The sequence below is a fragment of the Sus scrofa genome, chromosome 16, assembly GCF_054392235.1.
Source record: "Sus scrofa isolate SSC_HxYL_T2T_F1_AM1 chromosome 16, Sscrofa_HxYL_maternal_Yorkshire_Landrace_v2.0, whole genome shotgun sequence".
NCBI classification, from domain to species: domain Eukaryota; kingdom Metazoa; phylum Chordata; class Mammalia; order Artiodactyla; family Suidae; genus Sus; species Sus scrofa.
The window spans coordinates 22,052,672-22,071,740 of NC_139398.1; the positions used below are offsets into that span (position 1 = coordinate 22,052,672).

Here is a 19,069-nt window from a genome sequence, read left to right on the forward strand (position 1 = left end):
CTATTGGTGACAAAAACTGATCTCCAAAGAAAAGAAGTCTTTAAAAATACTATCAATTTTTTCCTAATGAAAATAGGAGAGAAAATCACTTATTTTAAGTATCTGCAAAAACATAAAGCCTTAGACATTCTGAGTTCCTTGAGAGCAGAAACAACATCATATTCATCTTTATTTATCCAGTTTAACACAGTGCCTAGTACATACTAGCAAACTGAATAAATATACTTTCAAAAACAGACTGAACTGAAAAGCAAAGGTTTATTAGATACAGCCAATATAAAAGAAAACCTCTGTGGAATATAACCCACTGATACCATGAGAGTCAGCATATTTTGCTTGAATTCAGCCATGGTCAGCAAGAGCATGGTTAACATCAGATGCCATTTTACTTCATGTTCAACTATCTATAATTAATTTTTTGAGTGATTTTCTTTAATATAATAACAGAAAATAAAATTGATATTTCGAAGGCATGTAAAACCCATTATTGATTTTTGATAAATTTAATAAAAAAGACGTGATTTTATACAAGTGGCTAATAGATCAATAAATAATTAAATTTCTGAAACAAGCACTTGCAAAAACATAATGAACCATTAATAGTCTGATATATACTACTTTATTAATTGAATTAATAAATCATAGAAGCAATGAGAATACAAAGCACAAGATACAAAGCTGTGTTTTATCCTCTACTCTCTTCCCTTCTCCTAAATCTCTCATTAAATTAGTGGAACAAAATTTTTTTCTGGCTTCTAAATACTTCTCTTTTCACTTCTACCCATGAGCAACTTGTTTGTTCTCCTGTGTTTCTATTGCTCTTTTGCCTAACCCTTAAATGGCTTAGTTTCATGTCACGGAACCACTTCTCATGTCTTAAACTCGCGTACTCATTACAACCTATATGTTGATTAATCTCAAATTTATTCATCAAACCTAAATCCCTCACCTGACTTCTGACTTCTTCCGTATACACATTGATTATATGACTACTCATATGAGCAGTAAGAATATAAAATTTAATCTTTTCAAAACTAAACTTACAATCTTTGCCCACTGCCACTCTTTTTTGATGTTTTTTACCTCAGTTTATGGTAGCACCAGCCCATAGAAAGCTGACCACTAATAGTGACTCCTCATTCATTTCCATATCCAATCAACATTAAATCCTATAATTTTCATCTCTTAACTTTCCCTCAAATGACTCCATTTCTTTCTTATCATCCTGACCATTACTGAGTCATCAAAGTTTCTGTCTTAGATTACTCCATATAATATCTTTCTCTTTTTCTACTATTCTCCAACTCCACTTTATTCCAATCCATTCACCATTCTGTACCCAGTATAAATATTAAACAATACCAGTCAAATCAAGTTCTACCTTTGATTTTATATTTTCAATATTTACCTATTTACTTCACAATGAAATCAACACTATAACTTGCTGGGGGGAAAAATAACAAGCTTCATACTTTTTGCTTTTTTTGCTTTTTATGGCCGCACCCGCAGCATATGGAGGTTCCCAGGCTAGGGGTCTAATCAGAGATACAGCTGCCGGCCTAAACCAGAGCCACAGCAATGCAGGATCTGAGCTGCATCTGCAGCCTACGCCACAGCTCACCACAACACCAGATCCTTAACCCACTGAGCGAGGCCAGAGATCAAACCTACAACCTTAACGGTTCCTGTCAGATTTGTTTATGCTGCACCATGACAGGAACTCCGATCTTAATATTTCTAATTTGGATTGATTTTTATTAGTAATAGAGGATTACCAGGAAGAGTATAAGTAAGGAGAGAGAGCCAGAGACAGAGGGAATGAAAGAGACAGAGGAGCTTTATCTTTTACTCATTCTATATTTTTTTCTATATTGAATTACTTCATGTTTTTTTGAATATTGCATACTTTCTCTAACTTCCAGAGCTTGGCTTATGCTATTTCCATCATCTAGAATACATTTCTACTCTCCTTTTACTGCTTGCTTTCTAATCTTCTACTTTTTAGTTTAAATGCTGTATTCTTGTGAAGGATTACCCTTGCATCTGTTTGTGTGTTTTCATAATACCTGCTTATTGGTTTATTGTTCATGTTAACATTATAACATAGTATTCTTATTGACTGTTAATCAAGTTTGATGCTTCTTAGACTGTAAGCCCACGTGAGGAAGATTTGTTTTGTTTATAAATCTTATTCCATGAACATAACAAACACTGTCTACTAGATGGCAAGGAGCAAATAAATGAAGGAGTAGCAAAATGCTGCTGTTACATTTATATTCATGATAAACATAAATTCCTTGAAAATTTAACAAAATCTATGATATAATAATGCTCACTTAAGATGTAATACATAATACATTTCAAATATCTGTAAAGCTACTCATAATGTATTCATCAATATATACATATCCATATGTTCCAAAAAGTATGATAAACCATAGGCATCAAATATGTATAAGATAAAGTCCCTGATACTAATAATCTCACACTTGAGATGATCCCTTTGCAAGTACATGAAAAACAGTATAGTTCATGATGTCATTATATATTTTCAATGTAAAAAGGTGTCATTTTTGAATTCCTGTTTTGATATGTAATGTTAAAAGAAATTTTCTGTGTATATCTAAAGAATGTTTTTATCCAAATTTCAACCTTTAGGTGAAAAGTTCATCATGCAGTTTTAATTTCCTTAAAAAAACATATACTAATGAAGAAAAAAAAAAGGACTGACATTGTTGTTGTGTTTGTGATTTTTATAGAGTGCTGTTACTGTTTTATACTACTCCAACATAGTTTGATTATTGGGGTGTAATCGTAAGCAGTTAAAAGTTTAAAATAAAATATAAATTATCACAACAAGTTTGGATTCTATTCTATTGACACATCATGTAATAGAAAATGACATCATTTCTAAAACTAAGTTGATGACTATAGTGGTGTTAATGATTATTATTTCCATGAATACTTTGCACTGAAGGCTTTATGAAATGGTTGAATATGTAAAAGTGATTCTTTCTTCAAAGTATGCCTTACTCTTCTGTATTATAAATATTACAGAAATGTTGCTGAATTAGTATAAGTCAGTTACCTGTTTTTGATAACACAAAACTCATAAATATGTGAGTTTTATATATTTACCTAGGGAAAATAAAGGAAATTATTAAATGGTAGGTAATGGTAGTTTAGGTAGATACCTAGACTCATATATGTAAAGTGAAGTATTAATGAAGGGTAAGAGAAAGGCAATTATTTGAGAAATGAGAGGAAAAAAATAAAGACTTCAATCCATAATTAGAACCAATGGTATTATTTAGTCCTCAAAAGTCAATTATACTAAGTATATCACTTCATAGTAACATTATGCTGTTTTACTTTCCCAAATCCATGCTAATCTTTAAAACCCTAGAGAATTTAGCACATTGGTTCCAACATCAGTATCCATTAAATGATCTGGGTATCTTATTTAAAATGGAGATCTCTTGGCAATAATCCCAGAAATTCTCATTCAGTATGTCTTGAATGGGATCCAGGAATACTGTCTCAGGTGATTCTGATACAGGTGACAATCGAGAAGTTGAATAACAGTAGTAGAAAAGAATTTTCACTTGATCTGCATGTGCCTTAAGGTGCATTTTTGAAAAAGAAAAAAAAATAAAATAAAAGGCTGTCCAAATTAGAAAGAAATGTCTGCTGCTCAAACACTGCAGAGAATCCAGACTCATCCTTTTTTGATCCTGATGAGGTTACCTGAGGTTACCCAGGTGGAAATAACGCAACTTATTCATCTGGCTTATAGTAATTCAGGTCCTGAACATAACTTCCTTCCAGACCCAGTAGGTAGAGAAGGTTGGAGAAGTGATATATGCCTCTTTGGACATATGTTAAGCTGAGGACACATCATACAAACAGCAAGAATGAGGATGGGCTGAAAAATCCACCTGAAAAACTCTGCAGTTACTCAGTGAGGCATTTAAGGCTCCATTTGGTAAGACTTCTTTTCTTTTTTTAAAAATTGAGAGATAATTGACATATAATATGTTAATTTAAGTATGTAATATGATTTGATATTTGATATCTTGAAGTGGCTGCTAGAAGTGGAGGGGGAGTGGAGGATGCACAAAAAGGTGAACGTGATCAAAATGTACAGACTTCCAGTTACACAATAAATAAGTTCTAAGGATATAATGTACAGCATGGTGGCTATAACCAACAATACTATATTCCATATAAGAAAGTCTCTCAGAGAGTAGATGTCAGGCTTCCTTTTTTTTTTTTTTATTTTATTTTCCCACTGTACAGCAAGGGGGTCAGGTTACCCTTAGATGTATACATTGCAATTACAGTTTTTTCCCCCACCCTTTCTTCTGTTGCAACATGAGTATCTAGACATAGTTCTCAATGCTATTCAGCAGGATCTCCTTGTAAATCTATTCTAGGTTGTGTCTGATAAGCCCAAGCTCCCGATCCCTCCCACTCCCTCCCCCTCCCATCAGGCAACCACAGGTCTCTTCTCCAAGTCCATGATTTTCTTAGGCTTCCTTTCTGAGGGTACTTTCTCCACTCCCCTCTATACCTACTGGACACCAACTGTACTACCATCTTTGCAATATCTCAACTGGACATGAACTTTGATACTTTTCTGTTCTTCCTCAACCTAGAATATTCCCTTTTCCTCCCTTTCAATACCTTTTTCCGCTTAAACACTCAGCTCAAATGATAATTCCTGTGTCACATACTGTGTCTATGCCTTAAAAATAATTATTTTAACTATTTTCTCTCTCCAGCACTTTGTATTTTGGTTGTACATTTAATGAATTTAACCAGATTGTTGTCGTTGTCCTTCTCACAAAGTTCTCAGGCCTGGTGATCCAGTAATATAATCTCTAAACTTTCTTCACTTTTAGAATGACTTGTCTAGTTGCCAGAGCTACATATGGTCGATAACTTTCTAAAATGGTTCCCAATCCTCTCCACCCCCAATATACATGAGTTACCTCCAGGGAATTGTCTACCCTAAACTGTGGTCTGGATCTAATGCCTTGCTTCAGTTCAATGGAATGGGGCAAAACATGACACCACTGATGTCAGAAATGACATCTCATCACATTTTTAAGGGAGCAGTATTGTAATTGATCAAGACAAGCCCCATGGAGTTTTCTGAGTCCTCCAACTTCTCCCTCTTATTGTCTTTTTCCTCTATTCTAGCCAGGGCTGAACCACCAGCAGGAGCTGCAGATCCACCTTGTGGAGGCGGGCACACTGGCCAGCTTTCTCATACTCTGGGCAGTGACATCTACAGTGCTTTTTCACTTTCAGCTCACTGATCACCTTGTTGAGCAGGTTGTAGTCAATGTCCATGCTGTCCAGTTTCTTCTTAATGTCCTTGGTGCTAAAGAAGGTGTTGCCACCTCAGGAAACCATCAGGTAGGAAGCAACATAGTGTAGGTAGACCAAATCTTTCCATATACAGGGAAATTGTCAAAAAAGATACTGCATGATCAAATCATTAGGAACTCCTGTTGCAGCTTGAGACATACAGTAATCAACACTTTTTCGACATAGAAATCTAACCACAATACTGCCACACACATAATATTGCACATGTATTTCCCTGTTTTCATATTTTGAGTCTTGTATTTTGTTTCTAAAATGCAAATTCACTATTGGATTTTAATAGGTAGGCAGTCTAATGAGCTTAAAAATAGATAGATGCCAAGAGTAATAATAATTTCAATTCAATTATACATACATTGTAAATGTACATATTTTTTTTTGACTGTACCCACTGCACATGGCAGTTCCCAGGCCAGGGATCAAACCCAAGCCAGAGCTGCAAGCATATCCATAGCAGTGACAATGCTGGGTCCTTAACCCACTGAAATACCAGGGAATGCCAATGTATATATAATTTTTATATATTTTACTTTAATATATACACATGTGCAAATCTCATTTACTAATTTTACTATTAACTTACTTAAAATAAGTAAAATGAAGCATAGAGGTCTGAATATATGTCCCAAGAAAATTGTGTTTTGGAATATGAGTCAGCTTAGTTATCATTCACTGTGTGACAACCGAAATATCTCTTAGCCTCCATTTCCTCACTCCTAAAATATGCAAAATAATAAATTGAGTGAACATATATAAAGCCATTAGAATATTTTGGTTTATCAGTTTCTAATATTATTACTACTATTATTCTGGAAAAATAAAATACTTTATTCTCATATGACTCAAGACCCCCATTTCATGGCTAACTGTTTGATACACAGGCAGAAGAAACTCTTCAGAAAATTCTACCAAAAAGCCTATTTATTTTTGTTTAAATCCTTCATTAATGTCCACAGTCTGGTCAGTATAAACCTTTTGTAATTTTCCCCTACAGGTTATATAAGAGTATGCTTAAATCTGAAATCCCTGGAAGTCATTATAATTTGCATAGTTATGACTTAATAAAGTAATTTGGGGGGTTAATTTCTAACTACTCCTAAACTGTCCTTAAGAACACACTTAAGTCTTAGTTTTAACACATTACTAACAGTGCTTTGCATGTAAATGATATTCTATACAAGTTTATAAAAATTAGATGAAGCTATGTTGAGCCCAATTATAGATAATAATCTTAGTTTGATTTTTCTATATATATGAAGATGACATCACTTGTATTATATTTAAGTAAAAAATTAAGCAAAGTAGCTAAAATACCAAATAACTTTAAAAATTAATTTTTCAACAATTTAATCCAGCTTATAATGATATATTTACATACAATATTTTCCCCAAATATAGCACTTGGTAAATGAATCATTGATTTTTGACCTATTCTACAATTAATGGAAACAATCTATTGCCATCTGAATAACTAACATGACCAAGAAAAGAATAATTATCTCTGGCATCTTCCATTCATTTTATAATTATACAAAAGTTCTAAGGCTGTAACATAGTTATTTGTACTTATTTTTGCCTAATGAAATGTGTTAAAGTAACACCACAAAACCCCCAAAATTAAACACATTTGCCTGTTGAAAGTTTCTGATAATTTGAATGAAGTGGATTTTTGAAGACTCCCATTTTTTTTTTAATTCTCAAGATTAGTATCATAAAAACAGCAAAGCAGCAATGCATAAAAGAATTATTAGGGGTCTAATAAAATTATTTGGAACTCCAACTATAGCTACAATGATTAATGACTGCTTTTTAATTAATTGGAGGTTGTTTAATTATTGTACCATTTCATATTATCTGATAGTTTTTATAGAAGGGTCAGGGCCAAAACATATGCTCCTTCAATCTGCCATCAGGTACACTTACACAATTTTGTTCCACTTGGCAGGGCAAGTATGGCCTATTTATTTCTCAGTCATTTACCATGATGATAGTTTCCTTCTCAGGCTGGCTACTAGCTTGATCATTGAAAACAGTCTTACACATTAAAATATGAATAAAGTTTACTTTTAAAAACTTTGACTCTAAACTCTACACAGTAGTCTTTGAATAGATACTGGAATGGACAACGGGTAGACATTTTAGAAATATTAGCTCTTAAATTGTGCATATGTGTGGATTGTGAGTCTAAGTCCCAGTTCTGTGTATGTCCCACTTAGGGTCAACATATGAGAACCCACACAATAGGGTTTCCTAATCTGTGTTTAGGCAAAATCTATATCCACCAGGTCAAAATGGAGCCGACATATGCCCTAACTATATTGATAAATAACAAAGTAGGGCTTTCTAAGTTTGAAAATCTAAGCTTTTAATGTACCTTTCTAACCTGACAAGGATCTGTGAATTTCCTCAGGGTCAAGTGGACTCATCAGAAAGCTGGAATTGGAGTTCCCCTCGTGGCGCAGTGGTTAACGAATCTGACAAGGAACCATGAGGTTGCGGGTTCGATCCCTGGCCTTGCTCAGTGGGTTAAGGATACGGCATTGCCGTGAGCTGTGGTGTAGGTCGCAGACTTGGCTTGGATCCTGCGTTGCTGTGGCTCTGGTGTAGACAGGTGGCTACAGCTCCGACCCCTAGCCTGGGAACTTCTGTATGCCACAGGAATGGCCCTAGAAAAGACAAGAAAGAAAGAAAGAAAGAAAGAAAGCAAGCAAGCAAGCAAGCTGGAATTGAGAAATTCTGCAGTTAACTCACCCAAGGAACCCATCTTCTGTTTGGGCGGGACCTGGAATTAAGAAGCTGTAAGGTTGGAGTTCCTATCGTGGCTCAGTGGAAACGAATCTGACTAGCATCCATGAGGATGCAGGTTTGATCCCTGGCCTCCCTCAGTGGGTTAAGAATCCGGTGTTGCGTTGAGCTGTGGTGTAGGTCACAGACGTGGCTCGGATGCATCTGGCATTGCTGTGGCTGTGGTGTAGGCCAGTGGATACAGCTCCAGTTCGAACCCTAGCCTGGGAACCTCCATATGCAGCAGATGTGGCCCTAAAAAGACAAAAAAAAAAAAAAAGAGAAGAAGCTGTAAGGTCTACCACTTGGTGCCCATATCAAGTTCATGGGCAGCTGGGATGCTGCAGAACCCCCCATTACCAAATAACTTAGAAATCACGTGAAGAGAGATAGTAATTTGGAAGTCTATTTAGCCAGTCCATTTTAATCCTAGAAGCAGTGGCAACTAGGACAACACTCTGTGAGGGCAGATAAGAGAGAATGATGCATTTTTATTTCTTTCTCTCTTTTCCAGCCCAACAAACTGTAGGATCTATATCCCCACAACCAAGGACTCAAAGTACCAACTTAAGGTGTTACTGAGTTCTGCAGTTATCTATTGCTCTGTAACAATGAACAACCCCAAAATACAGTTGCTTGAAATAATTGCAATTTCAATATTTCTCACAATTTTGTGCATCAGAATCTGGGCAGTATTTAACTGGGTATATATTCCATTTCTCATGGCAATGGTGGAGGTTACCTTGTGGTATTCAGCTAGGGAGGGGCCTAGCTAGAGTTTCCAAGACAGTTTTACTTATCTATCCAACATGCTGACAAATACAGTTAGAAGGCTGCATTGAGCTGGGTGTGTAAACCTGACTACCAACATGTGATGCTCCTGTATGGCAGACTCAGAATAGTCAGTCTTCTTACATAACAGAGAATCATGCCAACAAACAAGACAGAAGCTGCATATTCTTTTATGCTAGATTTACCTTTAATAATCAGAATAACATAACAGTAATGAAATCAGCTAAACACATCATTAAGGCCCAGGAATAGATATCTAATTACTCAGGTTAGGAAGCAGTTTGTTGAAGATTAACAAAACTGTTTTATATTTACACCCCACCAGGTTGAGACCTATCAAAAACCCCTAGACAGAAATATTCACAGTTAGCCCATCCCTGCATTGAAAGGTGACATTAGCTGCCAAAGCATCTGTACCAGGTGCACCAAATAAAATAAGAAAACAAAAGCGAAAGATGCTCAGAAGGGATTCCCTCAAATTGTTCAAGAGACCCTAAGCAGAGGGACTGGTACAATGCACTCTGTCACCAAACAACTATGTCGAGAGCCAAATGTCACCAGTCCCACCCTAATCTGTGACCTTGGCAAGAGGTGATAATATCTGCAATCGTCCAGACAAACATGTAAGACCTATAATCACTCTCGGTCTAGAGGATTCTCTTCCGGACCAAGCAGAAATCAACACCAGCAGTGATTCCTAAGCATCTGATAGTTTCTCAGTGACTCCCTGAAGAATTGCCCTTAAAACGCCTGTATATTCCACAATAAGGTTCATAAAAGATAAACACACTCTAATGAAAGGAGCAAGAAAGAAAAGAAGTGACTTAAAAATGTTGTCTTCAACTTCAGAAAATACTTTAGAGTAGGTGATTTTACGTGATGATCGTTTCCTCCTGCCTGGCCTAGGAAGCTCCCGATAATATAGGCAGCGATGCCGAGTGAAAAGAAGTTGGAACTCCAGTGGATCTGGGAGGTTACAGCCTGGAAAGGGATGAGGTCACCCAATGAAATGCACTGTTAGATATTCATGTAGTCCTGCAAACAGAGCTCATTGGCAGCTGTCACCATTTTTCTGGACTTATGCTAGGAGGAAAAGGAACAGGTTTCTGAGTTTCCCCGGGAGACCACTCAGCTGTCAGTCCAAAAATGAAAAACACCTCAGCAGGGACTCGTTTCAGAGTGTGAAATCCAAAGAACTGCAGTATAACATTGATTCCGTCCACGCCATACTTACTAACTTTACTCGCAATTATGGAGAAATTATACTGTGCAGTGCTTTCTCTGTCTAGTAATTCATTAGTGGCGATGGTTCCTTCAGTTCCATCTATTGTAAAGTAGCTGTCCCCATCACTCTTCCAATCTATGAAGTACCTGTATATAAAAAGAGTAGATGCAAATGTGCAATGATTACACATTAATCATAATGGCAGGCAGGCTAACTTGACACAGTTCCTTATTTTTCTCCCTGTAGCTATTACCCACCTTGCAATAAAGAAGAGTGTAAATGACAGCTTCTTTATTGCAAAGTCAGTATGCTCAAGGGAAAACTGGAAATAATGAAAGATTTAGTACTCCTGCTGTTCATATTATTTTAGGGTCTTGACACCTTGAAAGCTCAGCAGAGACTAAAATTCTAAAGCTGACCATGGGTTTCCTTAACCTGCTGAATATTAAAACTTTTTCAAGCAGTAAAATATTCCTTAATGGTGGCTGTGGGAAGAGCTGGATGTGAGGAGGCATCTGGAAATAGCTACAAAGAGGCGAGAACAGAAGTAGAATCTTTGTTTCCATGGACAGAAAAAAAATCGTATTATGGAAACTAAGAGGAATGTTTTTTTGAACTGACAATGCTGTAACTGTACAGAAGTGTTTCCTCAAACACATATAAAACAGCCATGGTTTTTTTATTACTCTAAATATAAGGATACCATTTAAAAAATGACCTTGGCTAATGATTCCCCTTTTATCTTTTTTATTAGCTAAACGTCTTGATAGTAACAGATGTTGCCTTCTTTACCATGATGCAGCTAGAGTAAGAAATCCAAGAAAATGAATAAAAAAGATACTACATTTGATATATAATTTTACATATAACACTAATTATGTTACAGTGGACATATAGAGTAATATGCGTAAAATTATTTTTAAACATGTATTTTCAAATATCATATTAATAGACATTTTGAACTCTTACTGAGTTAGATATTATCCTAAATACTTATATATGTTAATTTAATAAAGTCCCACAACAGCCCTAAAGAATGAGTATTAGTGATCTCCCTATTTTACATATGAGGAAACTGCCAAAATTCACAAAGTTAGAAAGTTTTAGAGCTGATATTTGGACCAGGTCATCAATGATTTCCATATAATTATCATTAGATAGTGTTACCAATTTTAAATAGATTATTTTATGTGAAAGGGCTCTGCTAATCAAAAGGCTCAATGCATCATATATTGATCACCATTTTTCTGGCCAGAGAGTCAAGGTTACAAACAGTGGCTGAAAGCAGATGACATCATCATAGTCAGCCCACTTAATCTCCAGGCTATCGCGAAAAGCTAGTCAAGGTATATGTTTCAATATAACAAGTTATAATTTTGAAAAAACTGGTTATTTAAAACCAGGGCAGTGTGCAGATAACTTCAGTAAAATTTCGGAAAAACTAGAGCAAAGCTAGTTTGTCTTTACAGATGAGATTTATAACTTAACTTCGATATTTATTAGTAACTGTTAGGATCAGAGTATTAACCAAGTTTTAATCTACATTTAATGTTTCCATTGTTGATTTGTGAGAATGCATTGATGCCTTCTGTCTCATAAGAATGCTCTCAAAAATTATAAACAAAGTTAAGGTATATTTAAAAGTCAGGGAGTATAGGATATTATGAGTTTAATTCTCCCTATTTCATGATGTCCTTTTCTGAACAAAATCCCTTTTCAGCACCTTTATTCAACTTGGGCACATGCCAAATTAAGAAGAAAATTGTTACTGAATCTGCTTAGTGACTCTAGCATTTCTGGAAGAACTCTGTGTGGACTAACAATTGCAAGTGCTTAATCATACAATTTACTAAATATGTGTTGAGTGCCCAGCATGCACTAGGCATTGGAAGAGGGCTGAAGCACATAAAAATAGTAAAGTGCACTGCTTACCAACAAAGAGTCTAGTTGATAGAACACAGATAAACAGGTGATTTTGATGCCTGATAAAAGGACAGAAAAGACCCTACAGAACTAAAAAGACATGGTTCAAAACCTAGTGGTTCAAGAAAACCTTCCTGCATACGATGTTGGTCTGTTATTAGAAGGCTGTAAAAGGAATTATTCCCAAGAAGAGAGAGACAGACAAAGTGAGAAGAGGAAAGCTGTTTCTGGAAGCCGCAACAGTAGTGGCAAAACCTTGGGGTTTGTGTGGGGAATTATAAGTTGCTGGGAATTATGGAAAAATATCAGAAACAATACCATGAAAAAAAAAGATAAGTGATTTAGGTCAAGAAGGGACTTGAAAATTATATTAAGAAGGTGGGACATGATCTTGTGGGTAATGACCACTTCATAAGGTATAATCAGCGTATATAATAAGTTCAAAGCTAATCACTTTTAAGGCACAGAGTGTATGCCTTTGAAGGAGACGAGCCTGGAAGCCTTTCCTGTACACCAGAGTCTTGCCAAGAGACAAAAAGGAACATTGGGTCTGAAGAAAAATTTGATTTAATGGCTTGTGAGTAGTTGTAATAACTAGAGCCATTCAGGCTGAAGGAAAGAAGACACAAGAACATGCTAGTTGCCTTTAATTTAATAAGGACATTCCTGTGAAACAGGTATTATATTTCCCTGTTAGGTGTCAGGGAAGTATATCTCCATAGATAGGAGAATGGAATCTATAGAAATTATGATTTCATATGAACACAACAAAACTGCATACATTCATAATGGGTTTCCTCAGAAAATGGTTAAGTACCAGGAGAAATCAAATATTTGGTGCAGATGTGATAGAACAAACTTAAGTGTGAATGGAGAGTCTGAAGTTACCTTGCAATGCTGAGATTCTGTCACTATTTTCTATATAGAATGAAATCTGTTTCTCTGTTTCTTCTACTTTACATGGCATGTAATACTTTCTTTCTTTCTTTTTGTTTTTCAGCAGAACCTGTGGCATATGGGAATTCCCAGGCTAAGGCTCAAATCAGAGCTGCAGCTGCTGGCCTCTGTCACAGCCACAGACAGTATCTAGGGATCCGAGCCTCATTTGCGACCTACACCACAGCTCAAGGCAATGCCAGATCCTTAACTTGTGGATACTAGTCAGGTTCATAAACTGCTGAGCCACAATGGGAACTGCCTGGAATGTAATACTTTCTAAGTACTGTTTCCTATTAGTCCTCTGTTCCGACCGTAACATACATACACTACTTCTGTCATTGCAAGAAAGTCTCACTTCTCAAAAATAGGCTTAATTTTTCTGTAAGCTTTTTTTAATAATAATTTTATTGACATACTATACAATTTCCCAATTTAAACTGAACAATTCAATCATTTTCACGTATTCAAGTTATGCAGTATGTGGTAGGCTTTAAGACAGATTTTAAACTTATTAGTTCAGATGTTTTTCATTTAATTCATTAACTGGGATAAACTCCAACTATCTGGAAATTTTGCTTCTATAGGGTAATAATTGTGATGGTGTAATGTTCCTAGATTTCTTCTCTGATAACCTCTTTTGCATTAAGTAAATGTTTTCTAGTGGGATGTTAATTCTTTTAATAACTTTATACTACATTTTTGAGTTATTTTCTTATTATCTGCTCTCAGTTGTGCCATATATATCTTAACTTAGATTCAAATTCATGCTAACTTTGGAGTTCCCATTGTGGCTCAGTGGTTAAGAAACCCAACAAGTATCCATGAGAATGCGGGTTTGATCCCTGGCCCAGCTCAGTGGGTTAAGGATCTGGCATTGCCATGAGCAGCTGTGGTTAGGTTGTAGATGCAGATTGGATCGCATGTTACTGTGGCTGTGGTGTAAGCCAGCAGCTACATCTCTGATTCGACCCCTAGCCTGGGTACCTCCATATGCCACCAGTGCGGCTCTAAAAAGACAAAAGACCAAAAAAAACCTAAAAATTCATACTAATTTAATTATAATAAAATATAGAAGTATTACTTCTATGTAGCTATGTTATTATATATATATATTATATATATGTATATTTGGCATATATGGTTATCTGTATTACATTGATACAGTAAAAAATCCACAAAGTTGTGACATTTTTGTAGCCTTCAGCTTTAATATTCACAAACTGCAAAGCCTCCACAAACTCCTGAAGTACAAATCATGGGCCCAATAGCCAGGGCGTATTTCTCACAATAGTGCTTTTATTTGGTTTCCATTCACTACTTTCCAGCATCTAGTTTTCATCTCCATCACCTTGTGATATTTGGTACTTCCTTTCTCAGGATGTTATCCTTGAAAAGACATGACCTTATTTGAATATTTTCTTTTCAGCAAAACAGCTTCAGCATCTTTTCATAGCTGGTCATACTCTTAACACCAGGTCCTGGCATTTTCCTAAGGCCCCACCTTTGTGTGACCAGCTTATCCCTGAACCTGACTGGATGATAAACATGAGATACCTACCATTTTCTTGTGATATGTTTCCACTATAGCAATTAGGAGACTTGATAAGAAATGGCCATCGATGAACAGACAATGAAACACTCTTATATTTCCTGGGTATTTGCAGAGAAGACATGACCTAGTTCTAAAATGTCTAGAGCGCTTTGAGGAGAAACACCATCCCTGAGTGAGCCGTCCCTTGTGCATTTTGGGTTTGCTACAGTCCACATCCACTCTAAGCGTAGATTACTATCTTAATTGCAACGAATTACAACTGTATAGTATGAACTGTCTAATTTGGCCCAACTCACCAGTTTAAATGAGCAAAACTGTTAGATACAGATTGTGTTTGAGTCATCTTATACTTACTTGGTGAGTAGATGAGATTCAAATTTTTAAAAAGATGCTTATGATCTACATATAATACAAATCTATAGTTCATAGAAAGATGCACAGTGACTGTTGCTAAGAAACCTATTTTAACAACTGAATGGAAATCAGAAATTAATGCATTAAGTTGTGCAGACCACTTGACAGAGAACAATTTTATTACTTTTCTGTAAATGAGTTTTCAGAAATGCCTTAAAAAGTTATTTTCTGGAGTTCCCGTAGTGGCGCAGTGGTTAACGAATTCTACTAGGAACCATGAGGTTGAGGGTTCGGTCCCCGCCCTTGCTCAGTGGGTTAACCATCCGGCGTTGCCATGAGCTGTGGTGTAGGTTGCAGACGCGGCTCGGATCCCGCGTTGCCCTGGCTCTGGCGTAGGCTAGTGGCTATGGCTCCGATTCGACCCCTAGCCTGGGAACCTCCATATGCCTTGGGAGCGGCCCAAGAAATAGCAAAAAAAAAAAAAAAAAAAAAAAAAAAAAAAAAAAAAGTTATTTTCTCTCCATTAGGTAAGAATTCGCCTTAAAATTGTTTCTTTTAATTTGTCTAACTTCCCTCACAGCTAATAGAAAAGCTAACTTCCACCCTGTCCCAATTCTCAAATACATTTTTGTAAAAAAAAAACACTTGGTGATACAGTTACATTAAAAGTATTACATCTCATTCTTAAGCAATAAAAGTGTAGGAGTGATGACTCAGATCAAGGTAGGAAATATTATTTTGTTAAGGTACTAGTAAGAGACCAAAGTATCTTCACTCTTCTATTATTCACTAATGTTTGTTTTTTAAATATTTTTGTCTGGTGACATAACTAAATGACAGCAAATTCAGTTAAATCTATTTTCATAAACATTTTACTGAGAACTTAAGCCACACACAACACTCAGATTGAAATTGCTTCATCAACATCACAATTAAATTGTTTCCTTAGAAATCCCAATACATTTCCCTCAAACTTTGTTAAATAGTAGTTGCCAATTTCCTACCAGTTCCTGTACCATTTTTTTTCTTTCTAATCCTCCTCATTCTTATTTTCCTCATAGCACAATTAAGTTTTATTTCAGTTTAGACAGCTTCCTGTTTATTTAAAATGTTGAATGAGAAATGAAACACTTAAAAATTATTAAATTAATAAAGGCACAACACTTCTGTCCTTAAATTCCATTCAGAGGCATATGAGTACAATAGGACTCTAAAGAAAAAGAAACATACCATAATCAACATACTAAAATCAGAGTTGTTATATTTTTATTTTCTTCCATGTTGCTTAAGCTTTCCCCATTCTGGGGTCTACAGTCACTTTTTTATTTAGTTTTTATTTTATTTATTTATTTATCTATTTATTTATTTATGTCTTTTTGCCTTTTTTAGGGCCGCTCCCGCGGCATATGGAGGGTCCCAGGCTAGGGGTCCAATCAGAGCTGCAGCCGCCGGCATAGGCCAGAGCCACAGCAAGGCAGGATCCGAGCCGCGTCTGCAACCTAAACCACAGCTCATGGCAATGCAGGATCCTTAACCCGCTGAGTAATGCTAGGGACCGAACCCGCAACCTCATGGTTTCTAGTCAGATTCGTTAACCACTGCGCCATGACGGGAACACCTACAGTCATTTTTTTAAAAAATAACTGTACGTGGTCTTCTTACTGTGTATGGTCTTATGTATCTGAACATCAACTCTTGCCTGTCCCCAAAGCTTTACATCTAGCCTCTGACTTATCTTCAGAGACCTCAAAGCAGCTTCCTCTAATGGAAAGAAAATAAAGTTTAGGCAAACACTGATTAAATATGGGTTCTGTATTTAGTAGTTTAGATAACAATCATGTGGTGACAGTGTTCTCAGTATTATAATATGGACAGTAAAACCTGGCTAAATAAGAATGTGATCATACCTTTCCTTTGCTCATGTTCTTCTCATAAAGCCTTGCCAAATCCCTCTAGGAAGCATTCATTGCTCCCTTATTACAAAATTCTAGATCTTCTTTTATCTTATTTATCTATTTTAATAGTCTCTCTCAAATGAGAAGAGCAAAACAATTGTTGATTTTGTTGATTATACAGAAAGTTTCTTCAGAGTAGGATTGAATCTATTCTATTCATAATATCTTCTACTTGCATGTGGGAGTTGAATTATAAATTTTATAAGGACAACCAACTGTTTCTATTACTAATAACTTGATCACATTTCAAGCATGGAATTATTTATATTATATCTTTGAGTATCCAGACATATTTATTCTACAGTCTTTTCTTATAGCTTTGTTACAACTATTCCCTTGAATTGAATCTAATGCCTGTTGTCCCAAATCAAGTTGGATTTATTTATTCTCACTGATGGCCTTGGCCAAATGTCTCTGAAGAAAGAAGTCATTTTAAATAGAGTTATTGACCATTTGATACCCAACTATAGATGCCATCTTTAAAAGAAAGCTTTTCTTTCCTTTTTCCCTTATAACTAATCTTTCATTTCCTTCTTGTGATTTGTCTAATCTTTAGCTCATTTCTTTCTGAAAAATAACATTCTCTTAACTCATTAAATAATCTGGGGCATTTTATGAACTGGATCCTAATATTACAATGTTTACCATTGTGAAAGTTTCTATATCTGCTTATGATATATTTTTAAAAACTAATTTTTAAAAAATCAAAACAGTATTTAAAAATTTCAAGTAACTGTGATAAAAGAGCTATTCTCTAAAAGCATGTAAATAAATTATAAAAAAGAAAGGAAAGAGAAGTGGAATTTGCACTTATACAGGGCAATCTCTCAGCACTTTGAAAGAAAGCAAAGAAACTTCCCACTGTGATATATGGAATGACTGGCCAACCAGGACCTGCTGTATATTCTGTGATAACCTAAGTGGGAAAAGATTCTGAAAAGGAATGGATGTGTGTACATGTATAACTGATTCACTTTGTTATACAGCAGAAAGTATCAGAACATTGTAAACCAACTATACGTCTATAAAACTTTAAAAAATGAAAAAGAAAAGAAATTGAACTTCTGGCAGGCAAAATGTAAACCCTCAAAATTTATGTCTAATAAATAAAATGTAGACTTCAAGGTTCCTTCATTCGGAGGAGTCACATGAAGCATATACGAGTTCCATGAGAGCCTCAACAATACTTCACCATCCTAACATCTGGATACTTGGCTACTGAGATGTTCTTCACTTTATCACTAGAATAATATAAAATTTCCTTAAAACACAATTATCATTGGCTATCAGGTCAAATCCTCGTAAAAATTAGAGCTGCAGATCTGTATCACAAATCCAGTCAATTTTAACAATAAATCCTTAGTTATGTCTAAACCTGATGAGAACTTTGTGATTATCTAGAAACACAAAATGTATTAAATCTCAAGTAATAAGGTTTTTTCTTCACATGTATGAAAAAATGTCAAAAAGAAACTGTGTATTGAGGCTTTTGTATTTCCAGCCTGATCGATGTGCATTCTATCACAGTTCAAGTAAATATTTTTCAGATTTAATTAAAATTGTTGTAAGGCTTAAGCCAGAGAAACCTATGTAAAATATTTAGAATACTTGCAGATATATAATAAGGCCTATAGCTATCATATCTTAAAGAATCAAACATTGTACACCTTTTACTAACTTTTTTGGACTTTCTATTTTGTGTAATAAGCTACTGAAAACTATGAAATTTTATTTGTATTTTCAACAATCCTATGATAACAAATCAACTCAAACATCTAGATAAATATTTCAGTTAATCTTTAGCAGCAGACCAATTACAATCTGGCTGACTAGGTTCAAATTATTTTCCCATCCTTACTGAAGACATGATCAGATCTTTCTAAGCCTCAGTTTCTCACTCTGTAATTGCCTTGATGTTTAAAAACTCTGACCAAAGTGCTCAGCCCTAAGACACACAAATAAGTTATTACAAAGTCACTATATATTGTTAGTTAATTGCCACTGAAGCAGACAAAAGTAAACTTTTTCATTTTGGTATGTGTTCTTTGCAAGAGCTCCTTTTACAGTGAGCCTCAATGAATTGGTCCTTTGAAGGGGAGACCAAAATAACTTAATTCACCAAGGAATTTTTTATTCTCCATAGTGAGTTAA

At 35.4% G+C, this 19,069-nt stretch overlaps 1 protein-coding gene across 18 annotated transcripts in view; it reads right to left on the minus strand.

Annotated features, from left to right (window-relative positions):
- Positions 1 to 19,069, minus strand: part of CDH12 (cadherin 12) — a 989,627-nt gene that overhangs the window by 20,056 nt on the left and 950,502 nt on the right. For all 18 annotated transcript variants that reach the window (XM_085001686.1, XM_021077037.2, XM_085001675.1 and 15 more), the window contains one exon: positions 10,205 to 10,341. In XM_085001686.1, the coding sequence (XP_084857812.1) occupies positions 10,205 to 10,341 (137 nt within the window). The remainder of the gene's footprint in view (positions 1 to 10,204; positions 10,342 to 19,069) is intronic.